This window comes from Fundulus heteroclitus, chromosome 12, assembly GCF_011125445.2.
Source record: "Fundulus heteroclitus isolate FHET01 chromosome 12, MU-UCD_Fhet_4.1, whole genome shotgun sequence".
Classification (NCBI taxonomy): Eukaryota; Metazoa; Chordata; class Actinopteri; order Cyprinodontiformes; family Fundulidae; genus Fundulus; species Fundulus heteroclitus.
Window position 1 is genome coordinate 47,984,951 of NC_046372.1, and position 17,013 is coordinate 48,001,963.

Sequence of the window (17,013 nt, forward strand, 5' to 3'; positions counted from 1 at the left end):
TAGACTCCTCAGCAGCTGCCAAAATACACTGACTGATCTCTTGATTCATACTTTCAATACTCAAATCATTCTGAACATTTGCAATTTTACCCTCACATAATTTATAACATTTTTCCCAGTTTGCTTTCCCAAATATCCACTTTCCTCCTATTATTTCAGGACTCTGTACCTGACCAATCCTTAAATTGCTGGTTATAATGTAACGATCACTACCAAAAGACTTATTTTTAACTTGCCAATCACATAATGGAGCTAAGCAAATAGAAACAAATGTTAAATCCAATACAGATTCCTTACCTGAATTAATATCAATTATTGTCTTCTTACCATTGTTCAAACATACAAGATTATTACTATCTAAAAAATCTTCTAAAACTTTACCATTATAATCAACTTTTTCACTTCCCCATAATGAATGATGTGCATTCAAATCTCCAACGTATTGTTGTTAACGGAACTTGCTCAAGATTACCTTGGCACTGCTGGTGACGTCACAAGGGGCGGGGTTAGACAGATAGGTAAGGCCTCATCCAGCGGTTGTTTGTGTGCGCAGCAGCACAGGTGATTGTCGGTTTCGGCGAGGATAACATGGGAAAACTCGAAGCGCTCGAAATCGAGTTTGACGGCGACAAAGCTGTGTACACCCCGGGAGAGTCCATTTCTGGGACGGTGACGGTCAAGCTGAACCAGTCGCTCCAATGCAAAGGTAGGAAAGTCCCGCTCAGCGGCCTCCCACCTTGTGGGAAAGGCTCCAGTAGCTCAACAAGGAAATGGGGAATGTAGCCAGGATCATCCAGAGTCAGGCTGTGCGCTTTTACGCTCTCTAAATTCTGTCTGGCGCTTTGGGCCACCTGTGGACCGGGTGGAACCGGGTCTGATTCGGTCAGTTATTGTACTGAGCTGTAGAACATGGTGCTGCTCTGCATGATGAAGTGCAGGTATGAAATGAAGGATGTTGCTGTTCCCTGACTGGTTCCACAGTCCAGAAGACTGAGACAGTAGTGGAATTTAAAGTTCCAGTTGCGACTTTTTCCATTTAAGCTTGACTCCTTTTTGGAGCTGGGCGATATGGACCAAAAATAAGATATTGATCATTTTAGGCTGAATGCCGATATACAATATTTATTTCAATATATGGTTCATAAATCAATTATAAAAAGGCATCTCTGTATCAAAGCTTTATTCCAAATGTCTCACTGGCTCATTTTTAACAAACAGCTGTAGATGAATATAAAAAACAGCTGAAATATAACTTACTGGAACACATAAAAAAGTATAATTAGAACACAACATAGACAATTTTGATACAAACGGTATAGTCTCATCTTATATAACGTTTCAAAAAATGTTTATTTTTAAAATCTGGAAATATATTGGTTCTACTGTTGTTTTCAGACCGGTTATTTAAGCAGGTAGCCTAAATTGTCCAGGCCCTGTTACACCACGGCTCTCTACAAATTACTTCTAAATGTTGTGGTGGTCTAAGATGGGGATGATGCAGTGAATTAAAATAATTGTTCAAATAATCAAGTTATCTTTATTTTCTCAGCCACCAATTGAACACCAGGACAAACAAAGTAAGATCTGCTGCTTTCTGGAACCTAGAAAGGCATTCACCATGGTCAGGTCCCTAATGTTAGCAGCCTTAGCCGCCAGGTACCGAGAACAGCTGGACGCAGCTTGACTGTCAGAACGTCAGCTGATCTGAGTCACTGTTGCATGAGCACCAAAGAATGTTATTGCATATTAAGGACACAAACCCATTGTGTCTGGTAATAATAGAACAGAAACATAGAAACAAAACTAGAACTAAAGAAGTCCAACTGGAAAAATGAGCTGTGGAATGGAAATGTGATGACAACTCATCAGGTTTTGGCTACGTAGCAACAGGCTTCAATGAAAAGGTCTCCAGGGTTGGAGATGAAACCAGATGATATGGAACCCGCGTGTTTTCAGACAGGTGTCCAGGGAAGGGAAAGGTCCTAGGGGCACGCTGACTCTTCTTTTAATCTTTGATTTTTCATCACTGCTGTCCTGGTCCAGAGTACAGCACACACAGGCCTGATCCCTGAGGCAGTACCAAACCCTTCGGAGAGCCAAATCAACTTACAGAGCTTATTCTTTGAAGTTGAAGCTACACTTCCTTTCTGCTGAGAGCGTTTTCTCCTTGTTGGGAGTGGCGCTCTGTTTGTGGTTGTTCCAGTTAGTTGACATTCCTGTTCAAGCAGATCAGGGCATTCTGACGCTCTTCTAGTTTTCACACAGGGTTGGTCCTGATATATGATGCATGTTTCTAGGTAAATATTTACTTAGTAGGAAATGATTCTCTTTAGCAGTTCAGTGGATCCTCTCAAGAAGAACTTTTACTGAGCAAGGTTTTTCACTGACCATGTCTGTTTCTAGTAATATGAGCATTCTTTTATTAGCTTTTAGGAAATTATTTCTGTGGCTGTCCCCAACAACTTTTGTAAGGTGTGTCTGTGCCGACAGATCCGCACAACATCCTTCAGATTGAAGGCAACCATAACCCTGAGGCATTCTGCTGCAAACTCTGTTGGGCTGCATGAAATTAGAAAAACACACAATCAGGGGTGATATTTGCCTATTTGTTGTTCTTCTCTCTTTCTCATTTGTGCTTCCATCATTCTGTGTTTAGCGTTTTATGTCATTTGTGTCCGCTGTGAGCATCTGCTGCCGTGAGACTCTCCAGCAGGTTAAATATTACACTAGCATGAAAAACAGTGTCCATATTCACAGAGAATCCTCAGACTAAAAGTAGCTCTTAGTGACGTCAGTGTAGGGAAAATATCCTAAAGTGCTCCTAAAGTGAAAAAAATGTTAGGAATAGTAAGGAGGACTTTTAGCGAAAGAGCCTAAGAGTGTCTAAAGCAGAAAAGTTGGTGGAAACAGAGAGCTATGATTGGTTGATTCACCACCTAAACAGTTGAGGAAATGAGCACAACTTCTGTAACAATCATACAATTATTAATATGTAGATAAGTTCAACATTATCATCCCCATAGGAAGAAATTAATTAGTTTTAGCGCCCCGGCTGGATAAAGGTGTGGCTCTAGTAACGTAATGTTACTGTATATTAAATAAGGAAAAATTTTACTGTATATTAAATAAGGCAAATTTATTTGTATATCACATTTCAATACAAAGACAATGAAAAGTGGAAACACATAGGAAAATGAAAACAGAATAAAAGGAAGTTGGAATAAAATGTAGAAAAATCTAAACAAAATAAAACATGGGAAAATGGAAACTAAAAGCAAATAATAAAAACAGTTGGACTACAAACTTGAACTAATGATGTTTCAGTTAACAGTTTAAATAGAAAAGTGAAAGGCTATCCTAAACAAATGTGTTTTTAATCTTGAAGAACTCAGGCTTTAAGCTTTTTTACAGTTTTCTGGAAGTTTGTTCCAGATAAGTGGAGCATAGGAACTAAATGCTGATTCTCCTTGTTTAGTTCTGGTTCTAGGTATGCAGAGTAGGCTGGAGCCAGAAGACCTTAGTGGTCTAAAGGGTTGATACACTGACAGCAAGTCTGTGATGTATTTAGGTGATAAGCCACTCAGGGATTTATAGACTAACAAAAGGATTTTATAGCTGATTGTCATCAGTCTATTCTCTGAGATACAGGGAGCCAGTGTAAGAACTTTAGAACTGGGGTGATGTGCTCTACTTTCTTAGTCTTAGTGAGGACGCAGGCAGCAGCATTCTGGATTAGCTGTGGTTGTCTGATTGACTTTTTTAGCAGATGTATCTACTAAAGACAAATGCACAGATTAATTTTTCCAGATCCTGCTGAGACATTAGTCCTTTAATCCTGGAAATGTTGTTCAGGTGATAGAAAACCAACCTTGTAATTGGCTTTAGATGCTTTTGGAGGTTCAGGCCTGAGTCCATCACCACACCCAGATTTCGGGCCTCATCAGTGGTTTCTTAACCTGACTCTCGCCAGCTGTATGTCGCTCCGCCTAGCTCCACTCACATACATCTGGGACATCTCCATAGGAATTGCCTTTATTGAAGGCTGGGCCTTATCAAAAATCCTTGCATATGATTGGATAAGCCACTTGTCGGTCATCTTTATCGATGTGCTATTTCAACCATTCACACCGAGGCCAACCCGTGACGCTGTGAGAGCGGCGCAGGAAAAAAAACTTTTTTTTTTTTATGTGTTTGCGGCTCTAGTGGTACGCGTTTTATTGACAGTGAGCTGACAGGAAAAGGGGGGAAGACAGGCGGCAAAGCGCCGCGGGTCGGAGTCGATCCCGGGCCGACCGCGTTGAGGACTAAAGGCCTCCTAATATGGTTCGCGCTAACCGCTCCAGCGGTTTTCCCTGGAAAACAAAACTTGCCAAATCCGGTCGGGAGAAGGACGAAAACATCGTTTCCACCAACAAAAGCCTTCAGAGCCGTTCTCTGATGTTCTTTTAATGAAACAATACTTGGTAGATTGGACAACACAGAAGAAATAGCAGCATCAATGTTAACGCTTGCTTCCTCGATGCGAGCCGCCATTGTTGTTGGAATCTCACGGTCGCTTCTCCACTACGTCACATCCATGAAACTCCAGCCCTGCGTCCTGATTGGCCAGACAATAAAATTGGTTGGAGAAATCACTCTCTATGGGAGATGTCCCAGATGTATGTGAGTGAAGCTAGGTGGAGCGACATACATCTGGCAAGAGTCAGGTTAGTGGTTTCTAGCTTAAGCAGCTGAAGCTGTGTGCTAACTTTTGATCTCTCCTCTTCTGGCCCTAATATTATTGCTTCAGTTATTTTGTGTGCAGTTGAAGAAAATGTTGGCACAGCCATGCATTGATTTCTTCTAAGCATTTGCTTAACGCTTGAATAGGTTCGTAGTCACCTGGTGACATGGTGATGTAGAGCTGTGTGTCGTCTGCATAGTTATGGTAGCTGATGTTGTTGTTTGTTATTATTGAGCTAGAGTGAGCATGTAGATATTGAAGAGGAGGGACCCAGTATGGACCCTTGGGGAACCCCACATATAATTTTTGTCGTCTGGGATGTAAAGTTACCTACTGATACAAAAATGTCCCTGTCTTTTAAGTAGGATTTAAACCAGTGGAGAGCTGTACCAGAAAGGCCGACCCAGTTTTCCAGGCGTTCTAACAGAATGGAGTGATCGACAGTATCAAATGCTGCACTGAGGTCCAATAGAACCAGCACGGTGGTTCTTCCACAGTCTGTATTTATATGGATGTCATTAAACACCTTGATAAGGGCCGTCTCTGTGCTGTTCAAAGCCACAGACACAGGAGGATTTGTTAACCTGTTGACTGTGGCAAATAAGGCGCGAGTATTAATGTTTTTGTTGATGATCTCAGTGAAGAAAGATTCCCTTGCATACTTCAGTTTAACTTACATTTGTAAAGTCTCTATTTATAGATGTCATAGTGATGGCTGAGTCTAGTCTTTCTCCACCGGCATTCAGTTTTTCGACACTCCCTTTTTTCACTTCAAACTGCTAGAGCACTTATCCACAGAGATTTTTTTCGTCACTATGTAGGTTAATATTACATCATTACATCTTTCCAACCAATCACAAACGCAGACCAAGGAATGCTCTGTCACCAAGCCCCGCCCCTTCAAAGAGTTCAGAGAGCAGGTGTTGCTTCTTTTTTGGTTAAAAAGTTGTTTGAATAAAGGGTTGAGTTTGAATTCAGTGTGTTCTTTAGTTAAAAATAGGTCACCAAGCAACAGCATTAAATGGCCAGGGCTGCACTATAGATAGATGTTTTGAATATGTTGATAATTATCGATATTGATCAATATGAATTCTATTTTATCAATATGCTTTTTTTCTATATCGTTCAGCCCTACATCTGATAGCTGTTGTAGAGTCTTTGTGGCCACAAGCTCTTCATTGCAGATGTTACTTCTGTCACCGTCCTGTTTACGGTGTGGTGCCAAGATAAATGTGGCTTCAGGGCTCCTTCAGTAGCCAGTGGGTAAAACAGACTTGTCTGTGTCACGTCTTAATTATGTCACAGAGGATGTCATGAATTACTAACTAGAAGCTCCTAGAAATTAATAATTTTTTTAAAAATTAATGTTGCATTAATGTTGAAGGTATTCAGGGTTAGGGTGGCCAAAAAGGCTGATGGTTTGGAATTTCTCCATGTCTTCAAATGTCACCCGAACCTCATCAGTCATCTTCCTGGCAAATGGTGTATTCATGTTTGAATAAGTATTTATATTGCTAATACATTTTGGTGTTCTAATTATAAAGGGCTTCTAAAGTATTAAGGTTGCATATTTCTTGCAGTAAGTCACCTATTTCTGTTACCTTGCCGTTGTGAGGGAGTGTGCCAAATACCTGCTTGTTGTTTGTGAAAGTTCACGTACAATAAAAACAGCAGCAAATGGTCTGATTGAATTTATTTAGCTGTCTTTTATCATTCAAAATGTAAATGGAAAAAGACGATCTCAAGGTGCAGCAGAGCAACAAAGCAGAACCTGGTTCCTGTTGTTATTTTTTAAGCTCACAGGTGTTTATGCCTGTAGAGTGAAAATGCCAGTGTGGTCGTTAATTCAGAAGAAAAGATTCCAGGGGAGCTTTTTGGTAGCTTTGCATAACTTATGATCGCTTCTCAGTTAATGCCACATGGGCCCTGCTTCATGAGATGAGCTAAAATCTATTTCCTGTGTGTATTTGCATTTCATCTGCAGCCATCAAAGTGAACTGCAATGGTTTCTGTGGCATCACCAGCAAGATAAATGACACGGCATGGACGACAGAGGAGCAGTACTTCAACAACACCGTCTCTGTTGCAGACAAAGGTACAGTCCAGCACCCTTCACACCGTAAACACAGATGTCCAGGCTCCATAATATCTCTATAGTTAGTGGGCTTTTCATGGTTCTTTTAGCAACCACGTAGTATTTAAGTGTCATAAATATTATTATTGTCTTGTGTTACTGAAGTTTAAAGAGTGCATAAATGAAAGCTGCAATTGTGCACTGCGTCCCTGGGTTGGAAAACAGGAGGCTGATTGTTTCTGTGTTCTCTACAGGAACCTTGAAACAAGGCGAGCACCGGTTTACTTTCAAGTTTCTCATACCAGGTAAGAGTGATGACTGACGCGATGAGCACATACTGCTTTGCATTCTTTCCCATGATAGTGGGTTTTTCCCTTATATTTCCTGTTAGGCTGATGTGTTTTTTTTCCGTGTGGATTTCTACCCTGATTCTGCCCTGGTGCAGTGGTCACCAGGAACTCATGGCACTGATTTCCTTCTTTTTATACCTACGTAGTGACGACAAAAATTCATATAACTAAAAGGCTCCTGCCTTTAAAAGGAGCTTAAGCAACCAATGAGCAAGAGGGCTTTTATAAATTTTTCTAATAAGTGCATGCATTTCATTACCTGGAAACGATGTTGCTAAGTCAACAGGCACAGACAGAGGAACCCTTGAGCCGAACTCTTCCTCATGCCGTCTTAAGTGTTAAAGCAGCAACTGTTTGATTAGTTTAAGTTTAAGGAGAGCAATGTGTAGTTTTAACTTTCTGGGAAAAGTTTGACTTACTATGAAGTAATCTGCGTGTCTGCTGTTTGTTTTAAGGTCACTTCCAATCTAGAGAATATATGTTGGTCTGGTTCCATTGCATATAGAACTGCTTACAACTGGATTTGTAAATGATGATTGCAGCTTGATTGTTAAATAAGTGTTGGTTCTGGTAATCGGTGCACCTGGTGCAGTGGGGTCAGAGCTGGAACATCCTATGATGACCTGTTCACAACCACTTGGAAAAGCAGTGGAGGCCCCCTTTGACTGTGTGCCTGATTCATTTCAGGTTGTGCACGGCCAGATCTCAGATCAGTCTGACATGACAAAACTTCTTTGAACGCAAAAATGTCCACTCACTCAGCTGGACCACCACAACTTCTACGAGGGTCTTTTCTGCATGACAATTAACAATTGACCCCAAAGAGGACTTTATAAATACTGATTAATATTTGAAAGATTGTCAACATTTGTCCTCATTAACACAGCATTAAAACAGCATTTAAAAATGAGTGATATAATTAATAACTAGGTTTAAATCCTGGCTGTGTCAGGATGGGCGTGTGGTGTAAAAACCTTACGAAGTCTTTGTGCAATTTACAATCACTTCCTGTGGTGACCCCTGAAAGAGGCTTCAGTCAAAAGGACTTGTCATCATTTAGGGGAAAACCTGATAAATTATTCAGTTTGTGGAAAAAATATTTCACCGTAAAACTTTGCGCAGGAATTCATAATACAGCAAGTTTTGTTACAACTCATTTACTGTGAAAATTTGATGACCGGACAGTAATAAACACTCGTCAGCTAAACATCTCCAGTTGTACCTTTCAACAGCGGTAGGGCAGCCATGGCTCACTGGCAAAAGTGGTTGTCTTAACATGACAGGGTTGTGGGTTTGATTCCAGGCCAGTAGCGTCCTTAGGCAGGACACCAAACCCGAAATTACATTTTAATCTGTGTATCGTTGTTTGAATGTGTGTTTCATTTATTTGCTTCATTCATAAATGAATTTTCTGCTAGCACTGGTTTAAGAACACATTATTTGATATAAACTGAAATATATCCTGTACTTTCTTTACATATTACCAAAAAAAACAACAACAAAAAAACAAACAAACAAAAAAACCCAGAAGCAAACGTGTATATACTTGTCTTCCGCTTTTCCAGGATGTTTTGGTCTAGGAAACATTGAAAAACTTATTATGTGCGTCAAATAAAAAGAAGACGAAATTTTTGTCATTGCAATCCCACTATTACCATCCAGTGTGTGTGTGTGGGTGTGTGTGTGTGTGTGTGTGTGTGTGTGTGTGTGTGTGTGTGTGTGTGTGTGTGTGTGTGTGTGTGTGTGTGTGTGTGTGTGTAGCACATTGTTTTCAAGTTTATGTACATGCACTAATTATGTTTCAGGATTTGGTGGTAAAATAACAATTTCCCTGTTGTATTTGATGGATGATCAGACGTAGTCCTTGTCGTTTAAAGCTTAAAAAACAGCTAACACCTGTTAATGACCTGCTTTTCAGAATCAGAAATACTTTAATAATCCCAGAGGGAAATTGCTGTTTCAGTACAATAGCCATCGCAAACATTTCAGGGGGAGAACATTTCGTCTCAGGGGGAGACGATTTACTGAGGCCTTGCTGCCAAGGACACCGGCTGTCTCGGTGCCCACAGGACGCTTCCATTTTAAACTGTTTTTGACCAGAATTTTAAGCTTGCCATAAAGGGAAACACTTTTTCTGTTATGTCTCCCACAGCCACTGCCCCAACATCTTTTGATGGCAGCTACGGTAAAATAATTTATAGAGTTCGGGCGTTTATCGAAACGCCACGGTTTGCCAAGGACTACAGCGAAGAGAAGCCCTTCTACCTGCTGAGGCTTCTGAACCTGAATGAACTGCCAGATATATGGGTGAGTATACATAGATTTTTATCTAGACCAATGCTGGATCAGTTAATTTTACAAAAGCAAAATACCAACATTTACACTGTTTAATTAAAAACTCGACTTTTATGTAGGGTTGCAAAACTTAAGACTCATTCGGTTCCATTGCTTCTCCTTGTTAACTCATTGCACACATGCGCAATATCGTACTTCTGGTCATGTGGTCTTGTTGTGGTAAATATACACACAACTCGATCACTAACAGTGCAAAATGAAAGTGTAAAACAGAAATAAGCTATGAAAAGTCAACAGGGCGCAATAATTTTATCAGAAAACCTTTTGTATGCAACCAGAGGGAGCAATGGGTGTAGAAATTTGTAAATTCATAGTACAAGGCTTCATTAAGAGAAAATAAAAGTCCAATTTAAAAATGGAATGGAATTTACTTACAAACTTATTCACCAGTGTCTCTTTGTGCCTTTTTTTTTTTTAGGGACCTTCCTCCTCTGCAGTAAGTCAACAGTTCACCTACATGCTTATGAAAACAGGGACAATTGTCCTGAACGCCCAGACGGATATGAAGGGTTACACGCCAGGCCAGATTATCAAGGTGATGGCCAACATCCACAACCAGTCTACAAAGACCACAGGCCACATAGCTGCTTCTCTGATGCAGGTAAATGTTTTATTGCTGTGACCAAAACATTCGGCACCCTTAATGACTGCCCAAAAAAATATTATTTCACTAAATGTATATCGCAGGACATTGTTTATGTCATCTATCTAAATATAATTAAGGAATGGTTACCTTGGGTGGGCATTCACTATAGTCCTGATTTTATGAGGTGTGAGGATTCACTGACAACCCAGCAGGTGGCTTGAGACACAAACTGCTTGACTTCTTTGTAAAATATCTTTTGCAAATAAGCTGCACAATGTCTGCTGTGTCTCTGTGCTGCTGTGCCTGCAGCTCCTGCTTGACCCCCAAACAGAAATAAATAAGGGGGCATAATAAGAGCTCTGGCTCTGGCTCCCAAGCAAACAAATGTTTTGGAACAAGTCAAATTTAGGCCCGTTTCAACTACAGGGACATTTTCCAGGAACTGGGGCAGTTTTCTATCTCCATCATTAAAGTAAAACTGACCGTCTGGGAATGAAGTTTCAATGCTCCTAGTGCCCCAAGTGGCCAGATAATACTTTGCTGGAATAACCAGAAAGTATGTGCTGTCAGGTCAGAGTCCATCATACCCAGGTGAGTAAAGTGTTTCCATAGTATTACATGTGATTCAGTCATTTTGATTCATTGGTCAATGCTGTGATATTTCAGTCAAAGTATCTGCAGCAGTGGTGTGCAGGTGCTCAAATAGAAATCTATGGTAGATCAAGTAGTACATGGCAGAGTGTTAAATGGACAAGAAGGCAATGTGGCGGTTCTTTCCTTTCACATCAGGTCTTCCAAAGCCGTTTTAAATGAAATGTAGAAGGCAAGAGTGCAAAGGGATATAAAAGTCTTTAAGACTTTTTTTATAGGGATGGGGTCATGGGGGGGTGTTTCCTCACCTTGCACTCTCTGTTTGTTGCACCTTTACAGTCAGGTGCACATGCTCATTGTTGTCACACAGTAATGTTCATGTGTAGCCTTTTAATCACAATCATCAGAACAAGTCGAAAGGTAAGAAGAATCTTTTTGTGTAATGAACTGCAGTGCTGATGAATATGAAGGTGCTATTTTGTCATAGAATGGAGGGGAATGGTATTCCTCTGTTTATCAGTGGTAAAGTGTGTTATTGGTCAAATAAATCACTTCTCTCTGTTTCGCTTTCTTGTCGTCGCTGTTCACACATTTATGACAGTTATTTATTAAGAATGATTGTTATTATTAAAAGCAACTGATTTCTAAATGTTTACCACCACAAAAATAAATATTGACACTGCCGCAGGGACACCTTTGTCCTTGCGCCAGTTAGAAATGGTCTTTTGTGGCGAAGCCTATGTACGTCCTTACTAAAATTAAATCGGTAAGTTTACTTGTCTTCATCTACCGGCTGACGCTTTTCCATGAACTTACTATGGCTGTGCTGTGTAGCTAACTAAAAATGAGAAAACAGACTTTTAAACAGTTAAATCTGGTTGAAACGTTTGCCAAAAACAGTAGAAATGAAGTGAATGTTGTGGCTTGGCCTCCTCTGCTAGATATCACAGACAGCAGCAGATTCTGGAAATCTCAATCCCCCTCACAAGCAGATTTATGATCACGTGAATCGGCGTAAGGAGTGAAGCTTTGTGTGTGAGGTTGGGGCTAGACTTCATTTTATTATTGTAATTTGTTAGAAATACGCTATGTTATCTGTATGTTTGTTTGTGAGAGCATGCGCAGTGGGCCATTGTGTGGATCAGATCAGCAGCATATAGAGAGTTATATGACTGGATCAGATGCACTGTTTATGTGCAGCATGCGCATCGCACTCATGTGGTGTATTTGTGTGGTTGAGGAACTGACAGGCAGGTTTATGATATGATGTTGATGTTTTTATGTGTACCACCCACATGATGCGATGATGGTTTGTGCGCACCATCCAAATAAAATTCTGCAGACGCCCCAAATTCGAGTAAGGTGGTTAACACCAAGCTTTACTTTGAGGGGAATAAACAAGGAAATTAAGGTTTATTTATTCATTTCGATAACTGCACCTTGGATTCAGGTGCTTACAGACTCACTTTTATGCAGAAAACCACCTATCAGCTGTCACTTTATACATCTCTTATTAAATGATACTGCGTATTTTTCAGTGATGTTATCAAAGGCGTTGGTTGTTTGTACCTGCTGTCTGTAACTGGTTGGTTTTGCTGTTCTTTCTATATCTCTCTTTGCAGGTGTAGAAGCAAATTCAGAGGATGTTATCTTGCACTCTATTTTTTTTCACCTTTTCTCCCTTTTAGCATTTTGTCTCATCTTTTTTATCTTCTGTTCTTTCTCTTCTACCTTCCCGTTTTTATGTCCATTGAATGTGAAATAGTCCCAGCATAATATCTAATAAAGCTTTTTCCATATATAAATCAAGCGGAGCACTATAGTGAAAGCAGTAAGGCTCCACTTGTGAAAGTAAAAACTATTGGGCTCTCTTTGTCATTAAGACAGCCATTCTTAATGCTATACTGCCAGAGAGAACAAGTAAAAAAATAAAAAGGTGCTGTTAGTGTATGATGACTAGTCAAAGATTCTAAATCCAGTGCCCTTCCCTAGTTCATACTCTTTGAAATACAGTATCTGGTATAACTCACTTGGTGGTATTGAAATTATGATAAATCCTCAATTGTTCCTGTTAAAAAAGACTGCTATTCAAGACCGTGTCACACTCGGTCTTGAATTATTTCTCTTTATGTCTTCTAATGTTTTCAGAGGGTGACCTATGAGACAAAGAAGCCCACCCATGACCTGAAGTCCATAGTGGAGGTGGAAGGAGGTGCAGTAAAGGGTGGCAGAGAGCTGGAGTGGAAGGAGCAGATCATCATTCCTCCTCTCCCCCAGTCCTCACTTGCTGGTTGTGAACTTATAAAGATTGAGTATTATGTCAAGGTAATATAATACACTCTGTAGCCTAAAGTATAGCAGTGATGGACAAAGTGTCCAAGTATCTTTCTGTTAGCCAAAGTAAAACTAATTGATATTTCAGGTTTAATAATTTAATATAATTTATCTGAAAACATTTGGCTTAAGAGCTTTGTTGTTTGTTTTGTTTTGTTTTTCTTGCTTTCAGGTCAGCCTGAAGTCTCCTGAGGTCACACTGACATTACCAATCCATATTGGAAATGTGTCACTTGATAAAAAACTCCGTCCATCCAAAAAAGAAGGTCCTCCTTCCAAGAAGGAGCCAGTAGCCTCTGTGTCGACACCAGATGGCCTGGCATCTTCCTCCATGCTGGCATCGTCCCCTCAACCTGCTCCTAAACCTGCTCCCCGTCCAGCCCCGCGCTCCAGGATGTCCTCCCACTGCTCCCCCAGTGCCCCCCCAGCTGAGTGCCACTCAGGAGCGGAAGGTGGGAACTTTATGAATGAAGACTTTCCCAACAAGCGGCAGTCCCAGGCGGTGTCACCCAATGCATTCAGCTATGCTCCAGGCCTCTTTTTTCCTCAGAATCAACAGCCTCATGCTTCCGCCCCAGCTCCAATTGGTTTTTCATTTAGAGGGCCGACAGGGGCCTCAGCTTCTCACCCGTCTGGGACTGGTGCCAACCCAATGGCAGCGCCGCCCAGTACCCTTCCGCCAGACTACGTCACCCTGGCTTATCCACAAGGTTGGTGCAACATATTTTACAAATGAGCATAACATCAGAGATCATAGCAGCCCTAAGATTCACAAAATTTATGCTATTGAAACCATCTGTGTTAGCAATTCATTTGTATATTAGTAATTCTTTATGGTCAACAGCTCCTTAAAAGGCCGCTGCATTTGTTTGGTTTTTCTTTTTTAATTGACCAAAACCTGAAAACTGACATTTCCCAGACTTAAACTAACCTGCTGAATTTAGTGATTTCATTTTATAGCTTCTGATATGACAATATGAAGGCATGACTGTCTAAGCAGACATGGAGGGCCCAATTATAACCATGTGTTTGTGGGTCAAACAATCTGATTGCTTAGCCATCACCGGCTGCATTTTTAAAAGACCATGTTATGCTGTCAGAACATTAATTAGCCGAAAAAAAGGAAGTTTTAAATAAATGCAATAGGATTTTTTCCATTACTAGGCAACACATGAATCAACTAATGAATCGCAGGGTCAGAGGTGAAAATTATTTGTGGGATTAAAAGGCTTCAAACATCGACTGAAACCATTCTTTAGACCTCCACAAATTCCCTCAACTGTTAAATATGGATCACGTTATGGTGGGGACATCGGATCTGCTTAAAAACAATAGATCAGATTTAGTCAAGTGGGTTCTGCCTGCAGCTTGGACCAGCCTATGCCTCTTCAGTTTGACAAACTGCTTTAGCGCTAACTGCTAGTCAGCTGGGCATGCGAAAACTGCTGAAGTCTCAGAAATTTCCCGGAACATGTTATAAACCTCTTCACCTCAAGATCCCAAACCTTTTTAAGCATGTCTAAGCACCTCTGCAGGGGGCGCTGTTATCATGCTGTGGTTTTAACAAACATGGTCTAGCTAGCAGCTAATGAGTCAGAGTAATTAATTATTTAAATGAAATAGGCAGTGACAAAAACTGATATGTTTATTTTTTCAATTCAAAACTAGTGCACATAACAAAACTTCCCAATTTATCGTAAACCGTTACCCGCTCAAGCGTGTACTGCTGTGCACCTTCATCATGTGCCGTGACAGCCGTTGGTTAGCGGATAGCGTTAGCTTCCTCAAATCTACGTAGCTTGGCTACCGTTAAACAGATGATGACGGGTGAGTTTTGAAGCTAACTTTTTGGTTATGTGCTCACCACTGTTCTGGACACATTATTGTGCCATAACTTTTTTTTTTTTTTCCCCTTCTAATTTGGTGCCAAAAACCTTTTTTCAAGTATGGTGTCAAAAACCTGCTTTGTGATTGGTCAGAAATTTGAAGCAGACATAGAGCCAACGCTAACAGTGCTGCAGTAAGAGGGAGTATGAGGACTTTGTAAAGAGTTCCACACACGAGTTTTTGTTTTGTGTGAAATGTAATGGCTTATAAGACCTTTGGTCTTTTGCTCGAGGGAACAGGAAAAGGAACCCATTTTTCTGTTCTTGGAACCCTGTTATGTGTTTATATAATTGAAATAAGCATTATAGCAGTTCATCAGGCTAAGGCCACTGTCTCCTAGCAAGGATGTGAATAGTGTACTGTATGCTGAACTGTGTTTGAGCGCCTAACAGGCTGTTATGTTGTCTCTTTTCCAGAAGCTCCTCCTTCCTACAGTGAGAGCTTCAACACATGAAGTTCACCAAGGAACCAAAACCAGGACAATTGTATGTGAAACGTTAAGCATAGGACATATTTCCAAGGATTAGACTCAACAATACTTTGAAGTGACAGTGAACTGATCTCAAACGCTGAACTTCTCAAGCCACATCTTTCAGAAGTCAGATTAACTTCTTGCGTTTGTAGAATACAGAAAGAAAATACTTTGACTTTCATATTTTTGTGAAAAAAAAAATTGTTGTGGGTTATTTAAAATTTGTTCTGATGCCGTCTGTGAGGTGGCGCTTAGTAGTTTAATTTGAGAAATTAATCTCTTCTACTGTAGAACCTGATGACAAACCAAACCTGTTGGAGGTTTAGTGTATATACTTTGATTGTTTTTTGTTTTTATCATTAATATATTCATGTTGACAGTTTTAAGGATATAAATGTTCAATGACCTGCCCCTGCAAAGTTGTAAGTCTTCCTATAATTTAAAATGATAGATTTATCACTGTGAGTTCAACTTTTATTTGGCCATTACTGATGTGTTTTCTATTTTGTCATTTAGATTAGTGCAGATATAGGCTGTTGCTTTTCTGGTCCATTCCAAGAAGGCTTTTATTGTGTTGAATGTCTTCCTACTGCTGCTGTTGTTTTTAATACATTTAATAAACCAAATGGGATGTTGCTCGTGTTGTCACCAAATTCTGACTCCTTTAGGAAAAAAGGATGTTGCAAGTTCTTAAAGTTGAAATTGAATGTATCTGAAGAATTGCATATGCCAAAAGTATCCTGCTACCCATCCAAATAATGGAAATCTGCTGTTCCAATCACCTCCACAAGTGTATAAAATCAACCACCTAGTCATGTAGACGGTTTCTACAAACATCGTGAAAGAGTGGGTTGCTCTAAGAAGCTCAGTGAATCCCAGTGTGGTTCTGTGATGGGACGCCACCTGAGCAACAAGTACAATCATTAAATTCCCTCACTCCTAAATATCCCAGTCAACTGTCAGTGGTGTTACAAGTAAGTGGAACCTTTGGGAACAACAGCAACTCAACAAAATGATGGAGCAGCAGATGCTGAGGTGCATGGTGAGCAGAGGTTGGCCACTTTCTGCAGAGTTGATCACTACAAGGCTCCTAACTTTGTGGCCCTCAAGATTAGCTCAACAATGGTGCATAGCAGGCTTCATGGAATGAGTTTCCATGGCTGAACAGCTCCGGCCGAGCCATACATCACCAAGTGCAATGCTAAGCATCAGATGCAGTGGTGTAAAACACACCACCACTGAACTCTAGAGCAGTGGAGGCCATTCTCTGGAATGACAAATTGTCTTTTGCCATCTGGCAGTAAAAAGAACTCTGAATACTTCAGCACACCAAGAGATTTTGAACTATTGGATGCTTCCAACTTTGTGGGAACAATTTGGGGATGGGCCCCCTCCTCTCCCAACATGACTGTGCACCAGAGCATGAAGCAGGGTCCATAAAGACACGGAGGAGATGACCTTGACTGACCTGCACAGTGTCCTGACCTGAACTGGACAGAACATGAATGCCCTTTTCCATTAGGACCAACTCCTGGTGCTTTGCTTCAGTGCGTGTCACTCTGTAGGCCTTCCCACATGTAATGGTTCCATGGAACCGTTGCTATTTTTATTAGGTGCTTCAGTTTTAATTGTTTTTCTTAA

At 40.5% G+C, this 17,013-nt stretch overlaps 1 protein-coding gene across 1 annotated transcript; it reads left to right on the top strand.

The window, feature by feature from the left end:
• The first annotated feature begins 484 nt into the window (after window positions 1-484).
• Window positions 485-16,008, top strand: arrdc1a (arrestin domain containing 1a). Its single transcript, XM_012849440.3, has 8 exons — window positions 485-706; window positions 6,708-6,818; window positions 7,052-7,102; window positions 9,300-9,454; window positions 9,921-10,103; window positions 12,828-13,004; window positions 13,186-13,723; window positions 15,317-16,008. The coding sequence occupies exons 1-8, from the start codon at window positions 589-591 to the stop codon at window positions 15,352-15,354; spliced, it is 1,371 nt and encodes a 456-aa protein (XP_012704894.2). The 5' UTR covers window positions 485-588; the 3' UTR covers window positions 15,355-16,008.
• Window positions 16,009-17,013: the final 1,005 nt, after the last annotated feature.

Excerpts from the sequence above, each read along its gene's own strand:
- arrdc1a (XM_012849440.3), top strand. The coding sequence starts at position 589 with ATGGGAAAACTCGAAGCGCTCGAAATCGAGTTTGACGGCGACAAAGCT. Across the intron at positions 707-6,707 it reads CCAGTCGCTCCAATGCAAAG|CCATCAAAGTGAACTGCAAT; the intron begins GTAGGAAAGTCC and ends TTTCATCTGCAG. Across the intron at positions 7,103-9,299 it reads TTTCAAGTTTCTCATACCAG|CCACTGCCCCAACATCTTTT; the intron begins GTAAGAGTGATG and ends TGTCTCCCACAG.